Source organism: Python bivittatus, unplaced genomic scaffold, assembly GCF_059951505.1.
Source record: "Python bivittatus isolate LINGU-HERP-01145 unplaced genomic scaffold, Pbiv_v1 ctg000440_np1212, whole genome shotgun sequence".
NCBI lineage: Eukaryota > Metazoa > Chordata > Lepidosauria > Squamata > Pythonidae > Python > Python bivittatus.
In genome coordinates, this window is record NW_028277063.1 from 6098052 (window position 1) to 6117619 (window position 19568).

General features: G+C 42.5%; 1 protein-coding gene and 1 long non-coding RNA gene across 3 annotated transcripts; one reads left to right on the top strand and one right to left on the bottom strand.

Annotated features, from left to right (window-relative positions):
- Nucleotides 1-507: 507 nt before the first annotated feature.
- On the bottom strand, nucleotides 508-7105 carry LOC103053741 (uncharacterized). Of its 2 annotated transcripts, none has more exons than XR_001560062.3 (3): nucleotides 6943-7105; nucleotides 6031-6092; nucleotides 508-756 (listed from the first exon to the last, which is right to left on the bottom strand). It is a non-coding gene; the product is annotated as an uncharacterized LOC103053741 (long non-coding RNA). The 2 variants fall into 2 exon arrangements; XR_015796513.1 differs by having other exon boundaries at nucleotides 6031-6186.
- Nucleotides 7097-17025, top strand: RABEP2 (rabaptin, RAB GTPase binding effector protein 2). Its single transcript, XM_088142770.1, has 11 exons — nucleotides 7097-7235; nucleotides 7490-7720; nucleotides 7858-7979; nucleotides 8079-8198; nucleotides 9414-9734; nucleotides 12039-12134; nucleotides 13178-13276; nucleotides 14002-14139; nucleotides 14258-14435; nucleotides 14640-14815; nucleotides 16717-17025. The coding sequence occupies exons 1-11, from the start codon at nucleotides 7229-7231 to the stop codon at nucleotides 16768-16770; spliced, it is 1542 nt and encodes a 513-aa protein (XP_087998896.1). The 5' UTR covers nucleotides 7097-7228; the 3' UTR covers nucleotides 16771-17025.
- Nucleotides 17026-19568: the final 2543 nt, after the last annotated feature.

Below are 19568 nucleotides of genomic sequence, written 5' to 3' on the forward strand. Positions count from 1 at the left end.
TCCAAAGTCATCTCTGTGGCTCTCTACACGTCCTCATCAATGCCCAATGAGCTGCGAGAGCTCTGTTCACTGAGTCTTACAGCAGGAATGGGTAGCGGGTAGCCCTCCTTCGTATGTTGGGCTCCAACTTCCAGAAGCCATAGTAGCATGACTAACAGCAAGAGATGACGGGAGTTGCAGTTCAGCATAATCTCAAAAACCACAAATTGCCCAGTCTGATTTGCAACATCAGTTCAATCCAAATCTTGAAGCATAATGAGCAAAAAACATGCAAAAAGATAATTCTGCATGTACTCCAATGCAATTTTACTCAGAAGTAATCTCTCTTGGCTTTAAGGGAGGTTGTTTCCAGATATGAGATGATTATATCTAAAAATCCTACCACATGCAATTAATCCATTATACACAGAGAATGTATGTAGGTTTTCCTCTCCCATAATATAAGAACTCAAGGTTATTCAGTGAAATGGATTGGCAACATATTTAAGAAAGATGGAAACAGGTGATTCAATGTATATTTATTATTTCAAATTCACTGTTACAAATGTGTTGATGCACCCTCAGATAGCTTTCACAAAGGATTAGTCAAATCCAGAAGACAATGACAGTTGTTAAATAATCAGGATGGCTAAAATGAAACTTCCTTGTTCAGAAGCAGTATACCGCAGATCCTGAGTTGCGCTGAGACACTAACAGCAGGAAAGGTTTCTTTTCTTCAACTCCTGTTTGAATTTTCAAGGTGAATTTGGCTAATCACTGTATGGAAAATGGTGTTTAAAAAAAGAGTTCTGGTCATCTATTCAAAAACTTTTTTTAAAAAACTTGTTTCCTAAAGGGTTGTGCAGTTATAACCGCTGCCTGGAGAAAAGCTAAAAATGTGTTTTTAGTGGCAGAATTTCAGTCATTACGTGCTAGATAATGAAGGTATGCAGAATATAACTTCCTCCCTGAGGATCACAGGTAGGGGCATCAAAGAAGTCAAGATGGCGGTCACAAGTGTGCGACGGAAGCCCGCTCCTTTTTACTGCATAGTTGCCATCCTGACTTTTTGTACACCCCATCCCGGGGAGGCCCTTGATCACAGGCTATTCTCCTTCTGTCTACTTGGAGATGGTATCCCACAATTACAAACAACAGTGGACAGCTTCCAGATCCTTCTTGGTACCTACGCAGTCAGCTAGACTGCCTGGTGCCCAAAACAGTCTTTTAGTGCCTGCTTTCGCCATTCAGCTTAGAACAGGGTTTCTCAACCTTAGCAACTTTAAGATGTATGGACTTCAACTCCCAGAATTCCCCAGCCAGCATGGCTGGCTGGGGAATTCTGGGAGTTGAAGTCCATACATCTTAAAGTTGCTAAGGTTGAGACACCTTAGCTTAGAGATTTCTTTTTATAATTTATAGGGTGAATAATAATTGTACTTTTTACTATTTATAGCTTTTAGCATTCATAGGTATGTTAGCTGCTTGGTAATATCATCTCACTCCACTAATTGTTATCTAGAATGAAAGCGAACTGGAAACTGAGAAACAGTCATGATCTAAACTTTGTTTTTATAACTAATCACTAGACAATCTATAGCACCTTGGGAAAAACCTTACAGTCACTAAAATTAAGTTCACATACAACATTAAGCCAAATATAACTTAGCATGCTTGTTTGTGAATTAATGTGTTATATGAACTCAGCTCATGGAGTTTACTAACCATGCTAAATGGGTCAGCCAATTTCATGAAACCATCCAATCATGGTTTATTCAATAAGCCACAGGTGGTCAATCTTCTTTAGCCTGCAGGCCACATTGTTTCCTTCAGTTGTGATTGATTGATGGATGTCACATTTATATTGATTTAGAGCTGCAGGATAATTTTTGCCCCTTAAATCCCCCCCCCCCGAAATTGGGAAAGAACTCCTTGGATTTGGAATTTGGGGGGTACCAAATACAGTTGTCCACCTCTGAAATAAATCATGGTTAAACAAACTATCATTTAGCATGTTGTGAGACACCCCCCGCCCTTCAGTGTGGGCTGTATATTTTAACAAACTCAGTCCTGAGCTCAGTTTGGCATTTTTTTCAGATCAGTGCCTAAAGCTAAGCCTCAAACTATACATAATCAGTTAGTAGATTTCAACTTTGATATCTACTTTGGTGTGCTTGTCTTACTAGACATTTACCAACTAGAACCTGATGTGAAAATCAAAGTCTCTATTCCTGAGATTAGATTTAAATTCTAATCTCAGGAATTTACTCTGCATGGCAAAACCAAATGAAACTTGATTCATTCCACACAAGCATCTACTCCTTCATATTAGTTATAACATGTTGGATACGGAGGTAATTGTTAACTGTTGCTACAGTTAAACAATCTCTGGAGAAGGCTCTAATTCTGGGAAAGGTGGAAGGAAAGAGGACACTCAGCAGCAAGGTGGATGGACTCAGTCACAGCAGCCATGAGTGCACCATTGGAAGAGCTGAAGGACCAAATTAGGGACAGATCATCACGGAGAAAAACTATCTAGTGGTTGACACTGATTTGATGGCACATAACCAATTACAGTTAAACAAACGAAGTCTGAAATCCTTGCAAACAATTATAAACTATGCACAGATCTACAAGATAATCCAGATCTACCTTCTGGCAACCCTTGCTATATATAATTCCTACCAATAGATGATACTCTGTCAAGTCAACCCTTGTGCTTGATTTTATTTATTTTATTTATCAAATTTATATAGTTGCCCATCTCACAGAAAAGTGACTCTGGGTGGCTATGATTTTGTTAGAACATTTTAGGAGCTAGGATGCAGGACTGCTTCATACAAAAATGATTATTTTCATTGTAAAAGGGTAGAATGAACATTGCAGTTTCCCACATTTATTTATTTAAAATATATAGCTGTCCATCTTGTACCAAACTCTGGGTAGCTCACAATCAAGAGATAAAATCACATCTACTTACAATACCAATATTAAAACCAAATATATTAAAACCAAAAAAATATTAAAACCAAAAAACCCCAGGTATCATAACTAAACTTAGCTCACCATATCCCAGTCCTTAGGGGAAAACCCAGGTCTTGAGTGCTTTTTGGAAGGTTAAAAGGGTGGGGGCCTGCTGAATTTCTGGGGGGAGGGTGTTCCATAGGGCAGGGGCTGCCATGGAAAAGGCATGCTTCCTAGGTCCCTTAAGATGGCAACATTTAAGGGAAGGGAGTAGGAGTGTGCCCACCCTGTTCGATCTAGTAGGACGGGCAGATGTCCTTAGGGACAGGCATCTGTACTTGGAGGAAATCTTCTTGGAGATCTTCTACTTGGAGGAAACAATCAAATGCCTTCTAGCTGCTTTGCATTTCAAGTTCTATCTGTCACGGCCAAGATGGCGAGAAATGGTAAATATTGCAGCAAAATCTGGAAGGCACCAGGCTGCCTATGCCAACCTAACTTGGTTAGAGGGGTACGCTGCTGCTGGTAAGTTCGTTTCTAAAATTAGAATGTGTTTATGGAAAAACATTTTCATGTCAGACCAGCAATGTTAAGACAGATCTTGGGGGAAAAATAAACAGGAAAGAACTTAAAAGAAGCGAAAGAAACTAGAGTGAAAGCAGAATGACTGCAGGGAGAGAAAGCACGAGCGCTGTATGAAAAAGCATTAAAAGCCTTCGACAATACATTAAAAGCCAGATTAATTTCCCAGCAGGATGAATAGAAAATTGACATAAGGATGTGGAAGCTCCTCAGGAGAGAGTGAAAAGAATGTTACCAAATGTCACAGAAATGTGTAGAAATATAGGAAAAGGATGCTTAGTGGAAAGATGAAGTGAAAAAGGCAGTGGATGAGAAAAAATGCATGTAAGAGAAGAATTACTATAAAAAAGAAGATATTGTATAATACCGGTAGTCCCCCTCAGCAACCACAATAGGGACCGACAACTCCATCGCTAGGTGCCACAGTCGCTAAGCGAAAAATCATGTGACCGTGCACTTATGATGTTACTTTTGCTTCTGTTGTTAAGTGAGTCATTGCAGGTTGTTAAGCGAGACATTCCATTGTTAAGTGAGCATGATTTGTGATTTTACTGCTGGCTTCTCCATTAACTTGGAAGCCAGTTGTGAATCACACAAATGGTGATTACATGACTGCAGGACACTGCAACAGTTGTAAATACCCACTGGTTGCAAAGCCCCCAAATGTTGATTGTATGCCCGCAGGGATGCCGCAACAGCTGTAAATGTGAGGCTTGGTTACAAATCTGTTTTTTCTCCCAACCGTTGTAACTTTGAATGGTTGCTAAACAAGACAGTCGGTAAGTGAGGACTACTTGTATGTATATAGGAAAAATATTTGCAAAGAATTACTAAAAGAAAGCGAGAAACAAGTCTAAAAGAGAAAATGCAGAACAATTTTAATGGAAATAAAATTAATTTTAAAAGAATGAGAAGGCAGCTAAATAAGGAGTCTCCAGGAAAGGGAATGGAATTAAAAGCAAATCTGATGAAATGAATTGGGATGAAACTGAAATGAGGGAATGCTGGAAGAAACATTTTAGAGGTTTGTATGGGAATGATAGGACAGGAAGGCCTGGCGCGATATGGTTCATGGGGTCACAAAGAGTTGGACACGACTTAATGACTGAACAACATGGGAATGATAGCAATATGTCAAAGAGCAGAATTGCTATTAATGTTAATGCCCCAGAAAAAACTGCCAAAAAGGAAGCAAAATATGAGAATATTGAAAAACAGTAAGGGTGCAGGTATAAATGGTGTAACTAGAGAAATGTTAAGAATTTGAAATGGTTGGCATATGGAGTGACTGTGTGACTTGTTTGATATGAAGATAGCATCTGTCCTTGAGGATTGCAAGAATGCCATTTTTGTTCCCCTCTACAAAGTAGCAACAGTGAATGGAAAAACTAGAGGCATTACTTCATTAAGAAGGGGTCTTGCAGAATTCTGAATAAAAGAATACAGAGGTGACCATGAAAAACATTTGGGAAGTGCAATATGGTTTCATGCCACCTGAGGGAGTGCAGACCAGATATTTCTTTTCAGCAGATCACTGTGAGAAAAAAAAAATGTATTGCACGTGTGTGGATTTTGAAAATAAAGAGAATAGGCTTGAGTTATTCTGTAAGTATAGACTTGAAGCTCGTTTGCTGAATGTGTTAGAGGGGTATATGATGGAAGTAAAACAAGTGTTAAATCAATGGAATGCTTAGCAAATGATTTAACATTAAGCAAGGAGCAAGACACGATTGTGTCTTGGCTATTTAACGTACCTATGAATAAATATATATATGCTGGTAGTGATGGCAGAGGTGTGTTAAATTAGGGAAGTTTGTATGTAGATGGTGCAATGTTGGCTGAGAACCCAAGTGATTGGCAGCAAATGTTAGCTACATTTCATGATGTAGTGAGATTATGAATCTGAAAATAAATATATTAAATATTAAGATAGTTGTCTTTGGCAGAGAACATGGAATGAAAAGTGGCAAATTAGACATAAATGGTAAAAAAACAGAGCAAGTAGATGAATTTATATACCATTTTTACTAAAGATGGGGAAACTTTAAGAAGTGCATAAAAGTAAATTGAATGCAAATGGGGCATGTAAGTTTAGAAATGGGGTCCTTAACTTTGGGTGGAAAAACAAGAAAATAACACATTAAGAATGAAAGGTTGATATATTAAGGCAGGGTTCCTCAACCTCAGCAACTTTAAGATGGGTGGACTTCAACTTCCAGAATTCCCCAGCCAGCCATGGGGAATTCTGGGAGATGAAGTCCACCCATCTTAAAGTTGCTGAGGTTGAGGAACCCTGTATTAAGGAGCAGCAACTGGGACAAGAGGAAGACTGAGAAAGTTGTGCTTGATGAGTTCCTCATAAAGAGAGCAGAAAGGTTTAAGGAACAAAAAGGCAATGTATGAATTAGCGTATGGACTCGCTTTGCCTTAGGATAGAAAGGAACGGTGAATGGTGTTGGTGTAAACTAGATTTAGCTGTGCTTCCTGCCTTTTCCTATTTCATACCTTTAATTGCTCGGTCACATGATTTCTTGCTCCTTTCTGCACTTTGTGTAATGTTGTCTATCCTGAAAGAGAACAGCAAGATGGGTACACCCGTGTTCACGACAAAAAACATTGATTTCTCCTTTTTGCCGCGTCGAACTACCTGCAGATGGTTCCCTGGAGACAGCAATAAATGAGAAGATAAAAAAGGGCTGCTTGTCTGCCTGTCTGCCTGCCTCTTTTAACAATAAAGAGATGTTTCCTTGAAACAGTGGGAAGCCTTGGTTTGATTAACAGGAGTATCATTAGGAGTCAATAATTTGGCAGTTTCAGTTTTTATGTATGTGTGGTAGGAGCAGGAATAGCCTCTGAGGGCTCCACTGCACTTACACAATCTAGTTTTTTTTCTTTTTCCCCAAGTTAGGAATTAAGACAAAATGCACCCAACCCAGAAGATGAACCGTCCTTGTAAAGTTTGTAAAATTACTCCAGTCTAGACTACACTCGCATTACTGGGTCCAATGTGAGACATTTACCAAAGATTGTATCAGTGTTTCTCAACCTCAGCAACTTCACGAACTCTGGGAGCGGAAGTCCAGGCATCTTAAAGTTCAAAATCAGAATCTTTATTGCGGTCAGTGACCAGTCCGGCACCTTAAAGTTGCTGAGGTTGACAAACACTGGATCATCTGACGCTGTCCTCAGTCCCAGAACGGTTTTTTTGGGGAGGGGTGAAAAAACAGGCTTCCAATCCAGCTACTGAACTCTCCATCACCCTGCAAAAGCCAGATAGCTTCTAAGCACCCTCTTCACCGAGCAAGCACCATTTAAGCCAATTTAAATCTCAGCTCCTTCTAATCCTTCAGGCCCAACTTCAAAGACATTTCCGGGATAAGCAAAAGCCTCGCTTCGACAACCGCCGTCCCGCCTCACCTATACGCCATTTCCCTTCGGTTCTTTTCGGAAGCGGTCGAGAAGTCTCGGGGCGTCCCGCGAAGAGCCAACCTAAAGAGGGGAGCCGCGGTGCGTCGACCGCTCGGGCATCTTCGGCACATCCAGTTGTTTTTCTCGGCCATTTCCGAGTTTCTTCGGCTGTTTCCGTTTCCGCTCGGGGAATTCCGGCTCCGCTCGGTCTCCGGGGAAGCAGCAGCAGCAGCAGCAATAGCAGCAGCGCCGCCGCCGCCGCTGCCGCACCAGTAGTTCGAAAAGTCTTCGCGGAATGGAAGGTACGCGCGAAGGCCCCCTCCCCTCCCCGTGGTGGGCTGGCGACGAGGCGGGGAGCCACGCCCCTCGTGGCTACGGGGCTTTCTAGAGAGGAGGTCTTGTTGGCGTCACCCAGTCTGAGGCAAGGTCAGAGGTCACGATCGGGTTAGGGCTTGCAAAGTTTGTTGGCTGAGCGATGTGGAAGATGGGGGAGAGGCGGTCCTGGGTTCCGGTCTAGCTCTGCTTGTCATTTCCCCATTCCTGTTTTTTTTGCAAGAGCCTCAGAGGGTGCAGGATGTGGGTGTGCCCCCTGCCCCGAATCTCTCAGGGGACCCCGATCCTGAAGAGACCATCCGAAGCCTGCAGGCCCAGTTGGCAGCCGCCTTGGCCGAAGTAGAGACAGTCCGAGCTGTGGCGGCAGTGAGCGAAGGCACCAAGCAGGAGGCTGTGGAGGCTGTCCAGCGCCGGTGCCAGGAAGAGGTGGCTTCCTTGCAGGCTATCTTGAAAGGTGAAGAGCACTGCAGGTCGTGGTGGGTGGGGAAGGGACCGGGTTGTTTTGCCTGAGTGCCTTAAGCCCTTCCTCCCAGACCTGAGGGCAGGACCATAAATCAGCTGGTGGCACTCAAAGGTTTATTTCCTTTATAGACACCATTTCCAGCTATGAGGCCCGTCTGTCAGCTTTCCAGCGTGACACCCGGGAGAATGCTTGGAGCCGGTTGCTGCCAAGGAGCAGCCCTCTGGACTCACTGGAGAAACAGATGGAAAAAGTAAGCAATGCACAACCAGAATCTCACTGGGAGGACTGAACTGAGTTTCCAGGTGGGGGAAAAAACCGGCTGCTTTTTGTCTCTCTCCTCTCTCCACAGGCGCAAGAGGACACCCAGCGACTCCGGGCCATTGTGCTGCCGATGGAACAGGAAATTGCTGAGCTGAAAGCAAAACTGGCCCATGCTGAGAGTCTGGTTCAGGAGCTGCAGGGTGAGGAGGTAAGATGGGAAGAGAGGGAAAGCGGGACAGGAGGAAAGGTTAATATTGGAAGGGATGGGTGAAAGCTGCTTAATAGGATAAAAAACTGAGGAAAGAAGGGTACAAAATGTACCTGAAGTTGATGGCTATCCCAGAATAAATGGATGCCAAGCCTTTGTGCACGTGATACCAGAAATTTAAGTCTGCAGGTCTGCACCTGACTGTTGCAGGTGGATCTCTAAAAAGGATATAGACTGCAAGCAAGACAGAATTGAATGACTGGGACAGTGAATGAGTGGTGGGAGGACAGAGTAAATTTTACAGGATGGTTAAAAGCATGGCAAAGTTGTTGTAGATGGATCATTAATGGAAGACACTTGTAAACTACCAGAAGTTAAATGTTTGCTCTCCCACTTTTATAAGGTACTGCTCAGAGTTTTAATTAATTGGGGCAGGTCATAAATACGTTTGAATAAATGAGGGAAAGTTCTTTATGTCTGGTTAAAGATATTTATTTATTTACTGAAAGGCACGTGCTTCCTGTTCTTCTGATTCTAGGCAGCTTACAACACATGAAATAAAACATTAATAAAATCCACCAATAAACCCACTAAGTAACCTTAATCCTATTAAAAACTATAAATAAACCAGTAGCTGCTATCAGAAATCTGAACACTTTCTTAAAGTGGATGGTTTTTTTGGCTCATCTGATACATCAGGGCAGGGACACATCTAACCTGGAGGGGCAAGGTGTTCCAGGGGAAGAGGGACATTACTGAGAAAGTTCATCTCTGGGTCCCAGCTTCCTTCCCCCACCACCCGATTTCTTTCAGTATAGGTATCCAGAGCATCCTTTCTCTATTACAGTGTTGTCCAAACTTGGCCGCTTTAAGATGAGTGGACTTCAACTCCCAGAATTCCCCAGCCAGCCATGCTGGCTGGGGAATTCTGGGAGTTGAAGTCCACTCATCTTAAAGCGGCCAAGTTTGGACAACACTGCTCTATTAGGACATGCAGGCTGGGCAGATTCTACATGAAACTGACTGACTGACTATGTGCCATCAACTCGTTTTCAACTCCTCGCGACCACATAAATAGATTTTCTCCATGTTGATCTATCCCTAACCTGAAATACATGGTTCTAAAAATAACGAGAGCCCCAGCTACAAATACTTTGCAGTACCCAATCTGAGCAGCTTGGGATTATTTTTTAACTCTCACATTTTTCTCTTCAGCATTCCTTATGTAGCTCATCTGAATCCCTTCTTGTTGACCCTGAGACTGTGCCCGGTGATTTGCCTGGAGGTGACCACATTCCCTTGGTGGAAGGAGGAGTAGCAGAGAAGTTTGCCCGTAGCCTGGACAGTGTCTCCATTGCTTCGTTTTCCTCCTTGGCACCAAGTCCTGGGCCTCCTGTCCGGCGCAGGCGCCCCCCAAGTCCTGAGACTTCTTCCATCGCCTCCTCAACTGGGACCTTGGTGCCTGAGACTATTTATCTACCACCAGCTGGATACCAGCTTGTATCTGAATCAGAGTGGGCTCAGCTCCAAGAACAGGTTTGTGTGTGGAAGGCAAAGATAGCTTATTGATATATTTCTGTGTATTCATTTAGGGTGCTTTCTGTGCTACCTTTCATAACTTCTTATGTATAGAAAGGACATTATGTTCCAAATTATCTACTGTACATTTATTTTCCACCTCAGGTCTCCATAAACTTTCCTTTTATCTCTCCACCTCTCTTGCGCCTATCCACTCATGCTGTTTCCTGGTCTTCTTCCTTCTCCTGACTTTGGCTGTACCATTTTCCTTGGCATTAGGAAATTAGCATCCCAGTCTGATATTGAAAGGATGTGAGAGTATTACAGAAATGGTTTAGACCAGCTTTCTACTTTCTGCTTCAGACCAGCTTAAAAGTTTGTGAACCCGTTTGAATTTTCAACATTTCTGCGTAAATATAACCTAAACATCATCTGTACTCCACATGTCCTAAAACTAGATAAAGTGAACCCAATTAAACAAACGAGTCAAAAACATTACACTTGTTCATTTATTTATAGAGGAAAATGATCTAAAGCTATATATTGGTGTGTGGCAAAAGTATAATAATGTTTTTGACTCGTTTGTTTAATTGGGTTCTCTTTATCTAGCTTTAGGACTTGTGTAGAGAACAGAACACGTTAGTTCATATTTATGCAGAAATATTGAAAATTCAAAAGGGTTCTGCCACGGAAGAAGGCCTTGTGTGGCCAGCAACTGCCTCATGAAGGGCCAGGCCCAGCACGCCTCATCAGCAGTGGGAGGAAGAAGATGGCAAAGGTCAGTTGGGCGCAGCAGGGGCAATGGAGTGCAGGACAGCGGTGGTGTAGGGTGGAATGCAGGGTGGTGGGGTGGTGGAGTGCGGGTTGGCAGGGGTTGTGGGGTGCAGGGCAGTTGGGGGTGCAGGGTGCAGTGCAGGGCAGCCAAAAGGGCAGAGATGTGGGGGAGAGAGAGGGAGGTGGGGGGAGGTGAAGCGGAGGCAAACACAGCAAGGGAGAAAAAGTCTGAGGTACTCATCTAACAATGGTGTGGTCCCTGGCCTAACAACCACAACCAGAACTACTGAAACTCTGTCAGTTAGCCATGCGATCACATGATGTTTCACCTAACAACCGCATCACTTAGTGACAGAAGTTCTAGTCCCAGTTAGGGTTGTTAAGCGAGGACTACCTGAGTTCTATTTTGCAACCTCTTCTTGAGGGTGTGATTGTTAAGGGGTGAAATAATGCCCTAAACCTCACCTTTTAAACATTTAAATGCTTGTGTAGGCTTAAAACACCCATTTTCTTCCTTAAACCCTTCCCCCAAATACATAAATTTCAACTCTGCCTATTTCAGAGGAGGGGGCACTATAGAAGTACAAGATTGTCCATCTCTATTATAGGAAGATGAAAAAGGCAACTAGCCTTTAAATTGGGCTTTCTCCATTGTAGCCCCCAGCTATAAAATACCCTTCTGATTGAGGCCTCCTGGTTCTGTCGCCTTGGGATATCTGGCACATAGTATGTAAGAGCATGGTCAGGCTCCTTGGTGGAACATTTGTGGGCTGAGGATGAATTTACTTGATAGTGATTCTGTATAGTCAGTATTGCTGGTGGTGGTTTTCAGGGCTTCTCTCTGCTGCCTTTGTACTTTGGTATTATTCAGTTATTGTCTTAAAGAGGATTTTTAGCTGCTCCAGAAAATCTTTTGGAGAAGGATATTACAGCTAGCTCACAATTTTTTCATAGACTGTCATCAACTGTGTAACTCCCAGAGGGATAATTCTTATTAGCATAGTGGGAAATACAGGTAGTCCTTGCTTAACACGGGAACTGGGACCAGAATTTCCATCCCTAAGCGATGCAGTCATAAAGCATGACGTTACATGACTATGCCACTTAGCAATGGCAGTTTCGGCAGTCCCAGTTACTGTTGTTAAATGAGGACCACACGGGTTGTTAAGCAAGGACCTCACATGATCATAATTTCTGACTTTCTGCCGGCTTCCCCATTGCCTTTGCTTGTGAGAAGCCAGCAGGGAAGGCCGCAAATCACAATCATGTGACCGTGGGATGCTGTGACAGTCAGAAATCTGGGCCAGTTGCTGACCGCCCAGATCATGATCATGTGACCGCAGGGGCCACTGCAATGGGGGGAACTTCAAGGACCAGTTGTAAGTACCGCTTGTTCAACACCATCGCAAGTTTGAATGGTCTCTGAACAAGTGGTTGTTAAACGAAGACCACCTAAAGGAGAATTTTGAGAAGTGAAAGATGTGATGCTAAAGGCCTTCCTTCCTTTCCCCTCCCCTTCCCCGCCCCAATCCTTGGTGGCCTCCTCAGGTGCAACAGCAACGTGAAGCTCTGGAGGAAACAGCACAAGAGAAAGCTAACCTAGAAGAGGCACTGAGACGTAGCAATGAAGAGTGCAGTAAGCAGGTAAGCTCCATGACTTGGAACTCATGCTCATTCTAATGTTAAATTGGATTCCTGTTCTGTTCTGTCCTTTCTCTAAGGACCTTGAGATGGAATACAGGATTATACCCATCTATCCATAAATCATATGAAAATAAAACAACAAAACACTAAATATGAAAGGGCAGGGATGATACCAAATAACCTATATAAAAACACTGTTGCAACACTTTAAGTCTTCAAGTTGAATTCAACTCCTGATGACTTCATAGAAACGTCCAGATAGGTTTTTTGGCAATAATGTGGAAGTGGTTTGCCATTGCTTTCTTCTGGAATGTTTTTACTTCCCAGTCTGGCCTATCATTCCTTAAATTTCCTGGAGATCTTTAAATATTAACCAGACCTGAACCTGCTTAGTGTCCAGGCCAGGACAAGTTCTTTCAGATGTTGTCACCTTCTGAAACTTTTTCAGTACAGTACTGCAGTTAAAAAATATTCAGTCTATTTATGAGAAGAGGAAAGTGTTTGCCTGGTATTCCAGAAATAATTTTGGGTGGTAGGCTGCTGTCCCACAACTGAGAAGACTGAAGACTTCATTCATCTGAGACTTGTCGATAAAAATCTCTAAGGATGGTCTAGATTTCTGGGCAGATGCATCTAGGAGGAAGCATTCCTTGAGATACTATAGCTCCAACCTATGTAGGGCTTTAAATATCAACAGCAGCTGGTTGAACTGGATTCAGAGATGGATTTAAATATTCATCTAAGAAATAATGTATTGGGTGAGCCTAGCCCCTAAGCCATAAATTAAAGTCTGTAAAGGTTGAGTTTACACCAGATGTTAAGCCAAAATAAAGACACATTACAGCTTATTGTATTCTGCGGACCTAGCCACAGACTTGCTAAAGATAACATGAAGATCATTGGTAGTTTGGTGATTTTAACCTGGCATTCCAATTGTAGAGCAACACCTTATCCATTGTGCACTGCTAGCTCTTGCACAGAATACCATCTTCAGTTTCCACAAATCGGATTTTCTCCCTTTCTCTTTTTTTCTTTCTGAGCAGGTTCAAGTTCTTTTAACTCAGATCCAGACATCAGAGCACCTTCTTCAAGGCCTCCAAGCCACTGTGAGTGAAACCCAGCGGCAGACACAGGAGCAGATGGTGAGTATGGCAGATGGGTGACAGTGCTGGGAGTGAAGCACAGTATAGCAGGGGAATCAGAAGAGAAGCTTGGGAAAAAATATCCTGCTATGATGTAGGCAATTTGGGATCTTTAGAATTCAGACTTTAGGTAGGAAGAGTTCCAGGGCTGTTGACTTGTTAATTTAAATGCTACCTGGCTTTCTGCAGCAGAGGCTGAAAAAGTATGGTAGGAATTGAATTGCATGTCTGCGATGAATAGAGCTGTGAAACACAGTATGCTTGTCCAGATGCAACTATGCAGCACACCACTGGGGTCTTGAGAATAGAGGAAATCCTGTGTGTTGCACTTCTGATTTGTCAACAAAGAGTTGCAAGTACAAGTTTTTGGCAGGGCCTGCAGTGTTTTCCAATCAGGGATAAGGAGTTGGTTTACCTTACATATTGTGAGATGTCTTGAATAGAGTTTTCTTCATGGAAATATGGCCCATATATTTCTGTCTCATCTCATCTAAATGTGCCAACAGGCACAGCCCTTCCATGGTCTATACCTTGTCCATTGTTGATTTGACAATTCCAGACCCTTTCCTTGCTCCTAAACTCTGTGCCTGCTGTTTTGGATAAGTATTTTTCAGAGGCCGTCATGTGGGAGCCTCTAACATTTAAATCCTCCCTTGAAGACATCAGTGGATGGGTAAGTTATTGGTCGCTGTCTGTTCCTCCCTCCCCTTACGGTTGTCTTCCAGGCTGATTTGGCTGCATCCCACAAGCGTCTCAGCTATGAAGTGCAGCGTCTCAGTGCCGAGAATGAAGGGCTGCGGGGGATAAGTTCCCAGAATCCTCACCCAACAGATGAGACTAGCAGCTTGCCCAGCACGGTGCCGGTACCTATACTCCAACTTCTGCTGGTATTGGGGTTGAGGAATGAGATTTGTTGGTGTTGTACAGATTGGACTTCACCTTAATAAAACAGACTTTTTCCCGATCTTTTTGCATCTCCAGGAGCTACAAGCCATGGTGCGCAAGCTGAAACAAGAATCTGCCTTGCAGCTTCGGGCTGCAGAGCATCAGGCTGAGCGCCTGCGAATTGAAATTATATCCTTGCGGGAGCGGCTGGATGAAGAAGCAGCATCTCAGTCAGGCCTGCAGGGTGCGCTGGAGAGAGAGCAGGAAGAAAGAGGTGGGCAGGGGAAAGGTGGCCTGTAAAGAGTGATGGTGGTCCTGATTGTACAGTTAGGAATAAACCTCTAGAGTTGGCAAGTGCTAAATTTTTAAAATCAATACCTGTGCATTTAGAAGCTTGATATCAGAGCCAAGGAATTCTGTTTAGCACTAACAGTTTCTTCTTTTTGTTTCCTTTTCTCCCGCTGCTTCTGACCGAAAGAGCTTTTGCAAGGTAAGATGATCTCAAGCTACGTGGTCCATATATTTCCATTGTACCATTTATGCACGCTCATGAACCAGACTTCTTCTTTGTCTTGCTTCCCAGCTTCCTTGAATAGTATTCAGAGTGAGATGGAAAGGCTGCAGCAAGGGCAAGAAGAGCTGAAGAGAATTCAGGTATTCTTGAATTTCTGCCTAGAAATGTTGTACTTCTCAAAGCTTGGCTCCACTGTATTTCTCCAGTCTGGTGTCCTGCAGATATGCTGGCCTGAATTCTCAGAGATTTCACTAATCTCCCAATGTCTGGTACAATCTCAGGGAATTCTGGGAGTTCAAATCCTAACCTGTCTGGAAGGCGTCACTTTGGGGAAGACTATGTATTTCTGTCCCATCCACACCTTTCAATTTCTCTTGTCATAAAGCAGTCTGCTCCTCCTGTAATTTACCAATTTGAGTGAATACTTGATTTTCTAATCGAATTTCAGTAAACATTAGCACTTGGGCATGCAGAAATGCCTGCACCACAGCACTGGATTATTATGTTTGGCTTGTGGGTTCCTAACTTGTGTAAGATTGGTTTAGATAAATTTGTTGCCAACTTGCTAGGCTCTTTAAACACTAGAGTATTTTCTCCAAGCAAAAAGAAAAGATCAGGACCAGATGATTCCATGTTAGGCTGTAAAATCAAGGGAAAGACATGAGAGGAACAAAATGCCTCTTAAATTGCCCCATTATTTCTCAGAACCAATTTCCCACAAATGATGCTGGGAAAGACATTTCTCTGTATTTCTCTAAATTCTGCTATGCACATATGCTAGGCCTCCAACTCTTCTCTCTAGGCATCATGATCAATTTATCTGAAGGACCAGATTAGGGAAAGCTGCAGATGCTCTGTTAGTATGTTGGAGAAAATTGAGGCACTTGAGAATCCTGCTTCTAACTAAGAGCGAAACCATTTCCTCGCTTGAATTTATTAGCAATTGCTGAATTACAGCTGTGTTGGATTTCAAGGTTCTACAAAAATGATCCAAATTAATTGGATTTGAGAAGCTGATATCCACATTAACTCTTTAAATCTATCTCTTAGTTCTAGCCTTTTACTAAGTTGCCTTTTAGATTTACGTTTTAAGAAAATGACCACACTGGCATTTTTTCCAAACATTTCTAAAATGGCCCCAAACAAATCAGTGTAGCTCTAATGTAGGCACCTTAGCAGCTGACCAAACCACTTTAGGTAAAGCCTGGTTGCCACAGCTCTCTAGTGCAGAACCTTGGAACTTCTGCATGAGTCCCAAGCTGGAGGAGTACAAACATTTGGAAATGGGAAGGCAAGAAGGGAATGTGATTGAAAAACAATGGCAAAGTCATATCTAGGTCAAAGAAGAAAGGCCCAGCACAGATTCAGATGAGGCAGGTCATTTTTCAGAACAACTTCAAGCAGTATTAGAGTGTTCTAGAGCAATTTAATATATTGCCTGTTCTCTTTATAGGCATGTTATAGTGTACTATTTCCTATGGTGAGGAAAGCTGTCTCCCCAACGAGTCCGTAACCCTTGCTGTCCTCATTAATCACGTTCTGTGCAGTAACAATCAGCTATTTCCAGAGCGGTGTGTTTATCACTGCTATCCTCAGAACTTCATTTTTCAGTGCTTAAAAAAAAGTTTTAACTCCTGAACTGTGAGAAGAAAAGTGTGAAAGGATGTGGGCAAAGCAGAGATACAGTACAGTCCTAGCACTGTCTTTTCTGATGGTGAACCAGTCTGAAGACAAAGCCTTGTTCAGATGGAAGGCACTGTCTCATTAATTATATTAATAAACATGGATCAGAAACAGGCAAATGCTTGCCTTTCTCCCAACAGCCAGAAGCGACACTCAGATGTGATAACTGTAATTCTTGATGATAGCTGTTGGGACTGGGCATATTTGTGTGGATGGACCTCTTGTTCGAATTGTGACAAGTGAGAATGGCACCTGTCATTTTTGTTTGTGCACATGAGTGCTTCTGGCAATGTCATGTACTTTGGGGGATGCGAGAGACATTTGTGGGGCTCAGTCATCTTCCTTCCTTATATTATAGATGCAGCCTGATGTGAGAGAAGCCAGTAGACTCCCGGGGAGGCCAGAGCCTTAGACTGAGGATGAGGAAATTGGGCCTCTCTGTCTTCCCATCCCTGACACCCCAGGAACTCAGGGAAATCATGACTTTCCAGGCACCAAAGGGTCAACTTTCTCCTCCAGAGCCTCCCCAGGTCTTCTCTCTGCATGGGTAGGAGTACCAGAACTCTGGAGGTAGGGATGGCCGGGTTCTTTTGTTACTCCCCCCACCCCTTGTCCGGACACTGGAGCCTCCAGAGCACAATAAACGAGTTGTTTTTTTTATATCCTCTTTAGCCTGTGCCTCTCCCTTTCAAGGATGATTAATTAAGGTTGGGGTGGGGGTAGCACAGAGCATTATGACCCTAGGAAAAGTGCACAGCATGGGCACCAACGCAAGCGGCATATCCCTACTCAAAACAACAGTATTGTGAATAGTGGCACCCCACTTTTCAGGATACAATTGCAGCTTACAAGCAATATAAACAATTATAAATAAAAGCATAATAAATATTATTTTGAAACAAAACTATGTTATCTTAGCTCTTTTGCACAAGGCACTTGGGAAGAGTCCAGCTAAATGGGCTTCTGTGGGGACTGTTTCCTGCTTTCTTCCTTTTGTCTTCTCTTCAGAGGTTGTACCAATCTTCGTCACACAGCTTGGGTTCACCCTTTGCACCAAGTTACAATTGTTGAATAAACCACAGTGGTTATATCCCCATATCATGCTAAGGCAAACCCAAACAAGCTACATTATTGTTTAGCATGATGTGTGAAACCAAATACAGTTCCCACCAACAAGCCTGTGAAATCAGCTTGTGTAGATGTCAGACTTACAGCTCCTAGCTCAAATATTCAGCTGCAGGCTTTCCTAAATACTATGTCCTTGAAAATAGCCAGTTTAACTGGGACTTCCAGGTGGGGGAAATGGCAGATTGACGCATCTCCAAAAGCATGGAGATGACACTGAGACTGGAAATTTTACTGGGCAGTGAGCCCGGTCCTGTGGAGCTTCTCCGGACAAGGAGAAGCCAAAGAAATCACCCACGTGTGCTCCGGACCACAGCTGCTCACAAGGAAGCCTGTAGAGTCTGAAAGGAATCTGCAGGCATCTTGTGAGTAAAGAGCATGGGGAACCGGGAAGGAAGGCTTGCAGCCTCAGCAGGGCCTTTAATGGAACCTGGGGTCCCTCCAAACCCCACTTTTTTAAACACTTTGGATTACAACTATCTTAACAGCTTAAGAGTTCTTTGGAGCCGCAGTTTAATTGGACCATCCAGTGAGTGCTCCTGCAGCATGTGACATATTTAACAGAAAAAGAACAGACAAATTAAAAATGAACTTGCAGCAAAAAGCACATTAAAGGTTTGCACTATAAAAGTTTTACACATATAAAAGGACCAATGGTATTTTTATAGATTATTTAAGTTCCTGTAAATTAAATACAGGTAGTCCTTGCTTAATGGGAGACACAATAGGGACTGAAAAATTGGTCGTTAAGTGGGGTGGTCATTAAGCGAGTCACCATGTGACTGGACCCAATTTTATGACCATTTTTACACTGGTCACTAAGCAAATCACATGGTCATTAAGCAAATTCAGCTTCCCCAATGGACACTTTTTGCCAGAATTTGCTTAACAACATGATTTGCTTAATGACCATGGTGATTTTCTTAACGACTGTCATAAAGTCACAAATTGTGGAGTCCTTGGCATCATAAATCATGATCACTTGACTGCAGGGGGTGGTGGGATGGTTTGTGATGGTCATAAGTGCGAGTACAGGTTGTAAAGCACTTTTTCTGAGGCTGTTGTAACTTTGAACTGTCGTTAAACGAATTGTCGTTAAACGAGGACTACCTGTAAATAGCATGTACCTCCATGGGAAAGTGTTTTATTTTAAGTTCTCCAAGGAAAATGACTCATGGACGTTTTTAAACAAAAAAGACAAGAGACAATCCTAAAAGTGCAGAAACTGTATGAGAGTAGAAACATCGAGACTAAGGGATCATCGTGAAAGTGCATAGATTGAAGAATTATGGGGAAAAAATGGGCAAAGGCTTGCTTTTTTTGACTTTTTTATTTTTTGGATTACAAATTAAGACAGAGAAAGATGGCCACTACCAGAAAAGCAGTGAAAGAAGGGAGGGGAGGATTGTTGACTGATTAATTTGCAGGGATTACACCTGAGATTTTACAGAGGACGTTTGAAGGGATAGTGGCTGTGACAGCGACCATAGAGGAAAAATTGGTGAATTTGGAGGAAAGAATGAATAACATTTTGAAGAATCTGTAATACAGATCAAAGATGAGGTTCAAACAAATTAAGGACAAAGTAGAAATCCTGGGATTTTATATATGGTAACTGCAGTGAGGTTATTATAAGCACAAAGATGGTAGAGAAATACAGTACCCACAATGGAGGAATGGATCATGAAGATGGTAGAGTTTGCAGAAATGACAAAATTGACTTGTTTGATTCAGGAGGGAACAATAATTATTTTTTATAAAAGACTGGAAACCCTTTATGGACTTTTTGCTGAAAATGGAGAAAAATGAACTGGTGATTTAGGGATTTACTAATTAAAAAGTTGTTTATGGAAAGAAGGGAACCTTGATATGTAATTTGGGAGGGTGGAAATGGTAATTATTATGCTTGCAGCTGCTGCAAAGAAGATTGAAAGTCGCTTCTTTAGATATTTTTCTTTTTCCTTTTCTTAGTCTTTTCCTGTTTTTCACTTTTTCTTTTATCTATCATATCTTTTTCTTTTTTCCACTTCTCTTTTTATGTTTTTGTAGCCTTTTAATTCTGTGTAAAATCATTTCTTAATAAAA

Bases quoted from the DNA above. Each gene is read 5' to 3' on its own strand.
- RABEP2 (XM_088142770.1), top strand. The intron at 9,735-12,038 runs GTTTGTGTGTGG...TGGCCTCCTCAG, and splicing joins GGGCTCAGCTCCAAGAACAG to GTGCAACAGCAACGTGAAGC. The intron at 14,140-14,257 runs GTACCTATACTC...TTGCATCTCCAG, and splicing joins GCTTGCCCAGCACGGTGCCG to GAGCTACAAGCCATGGTGCG.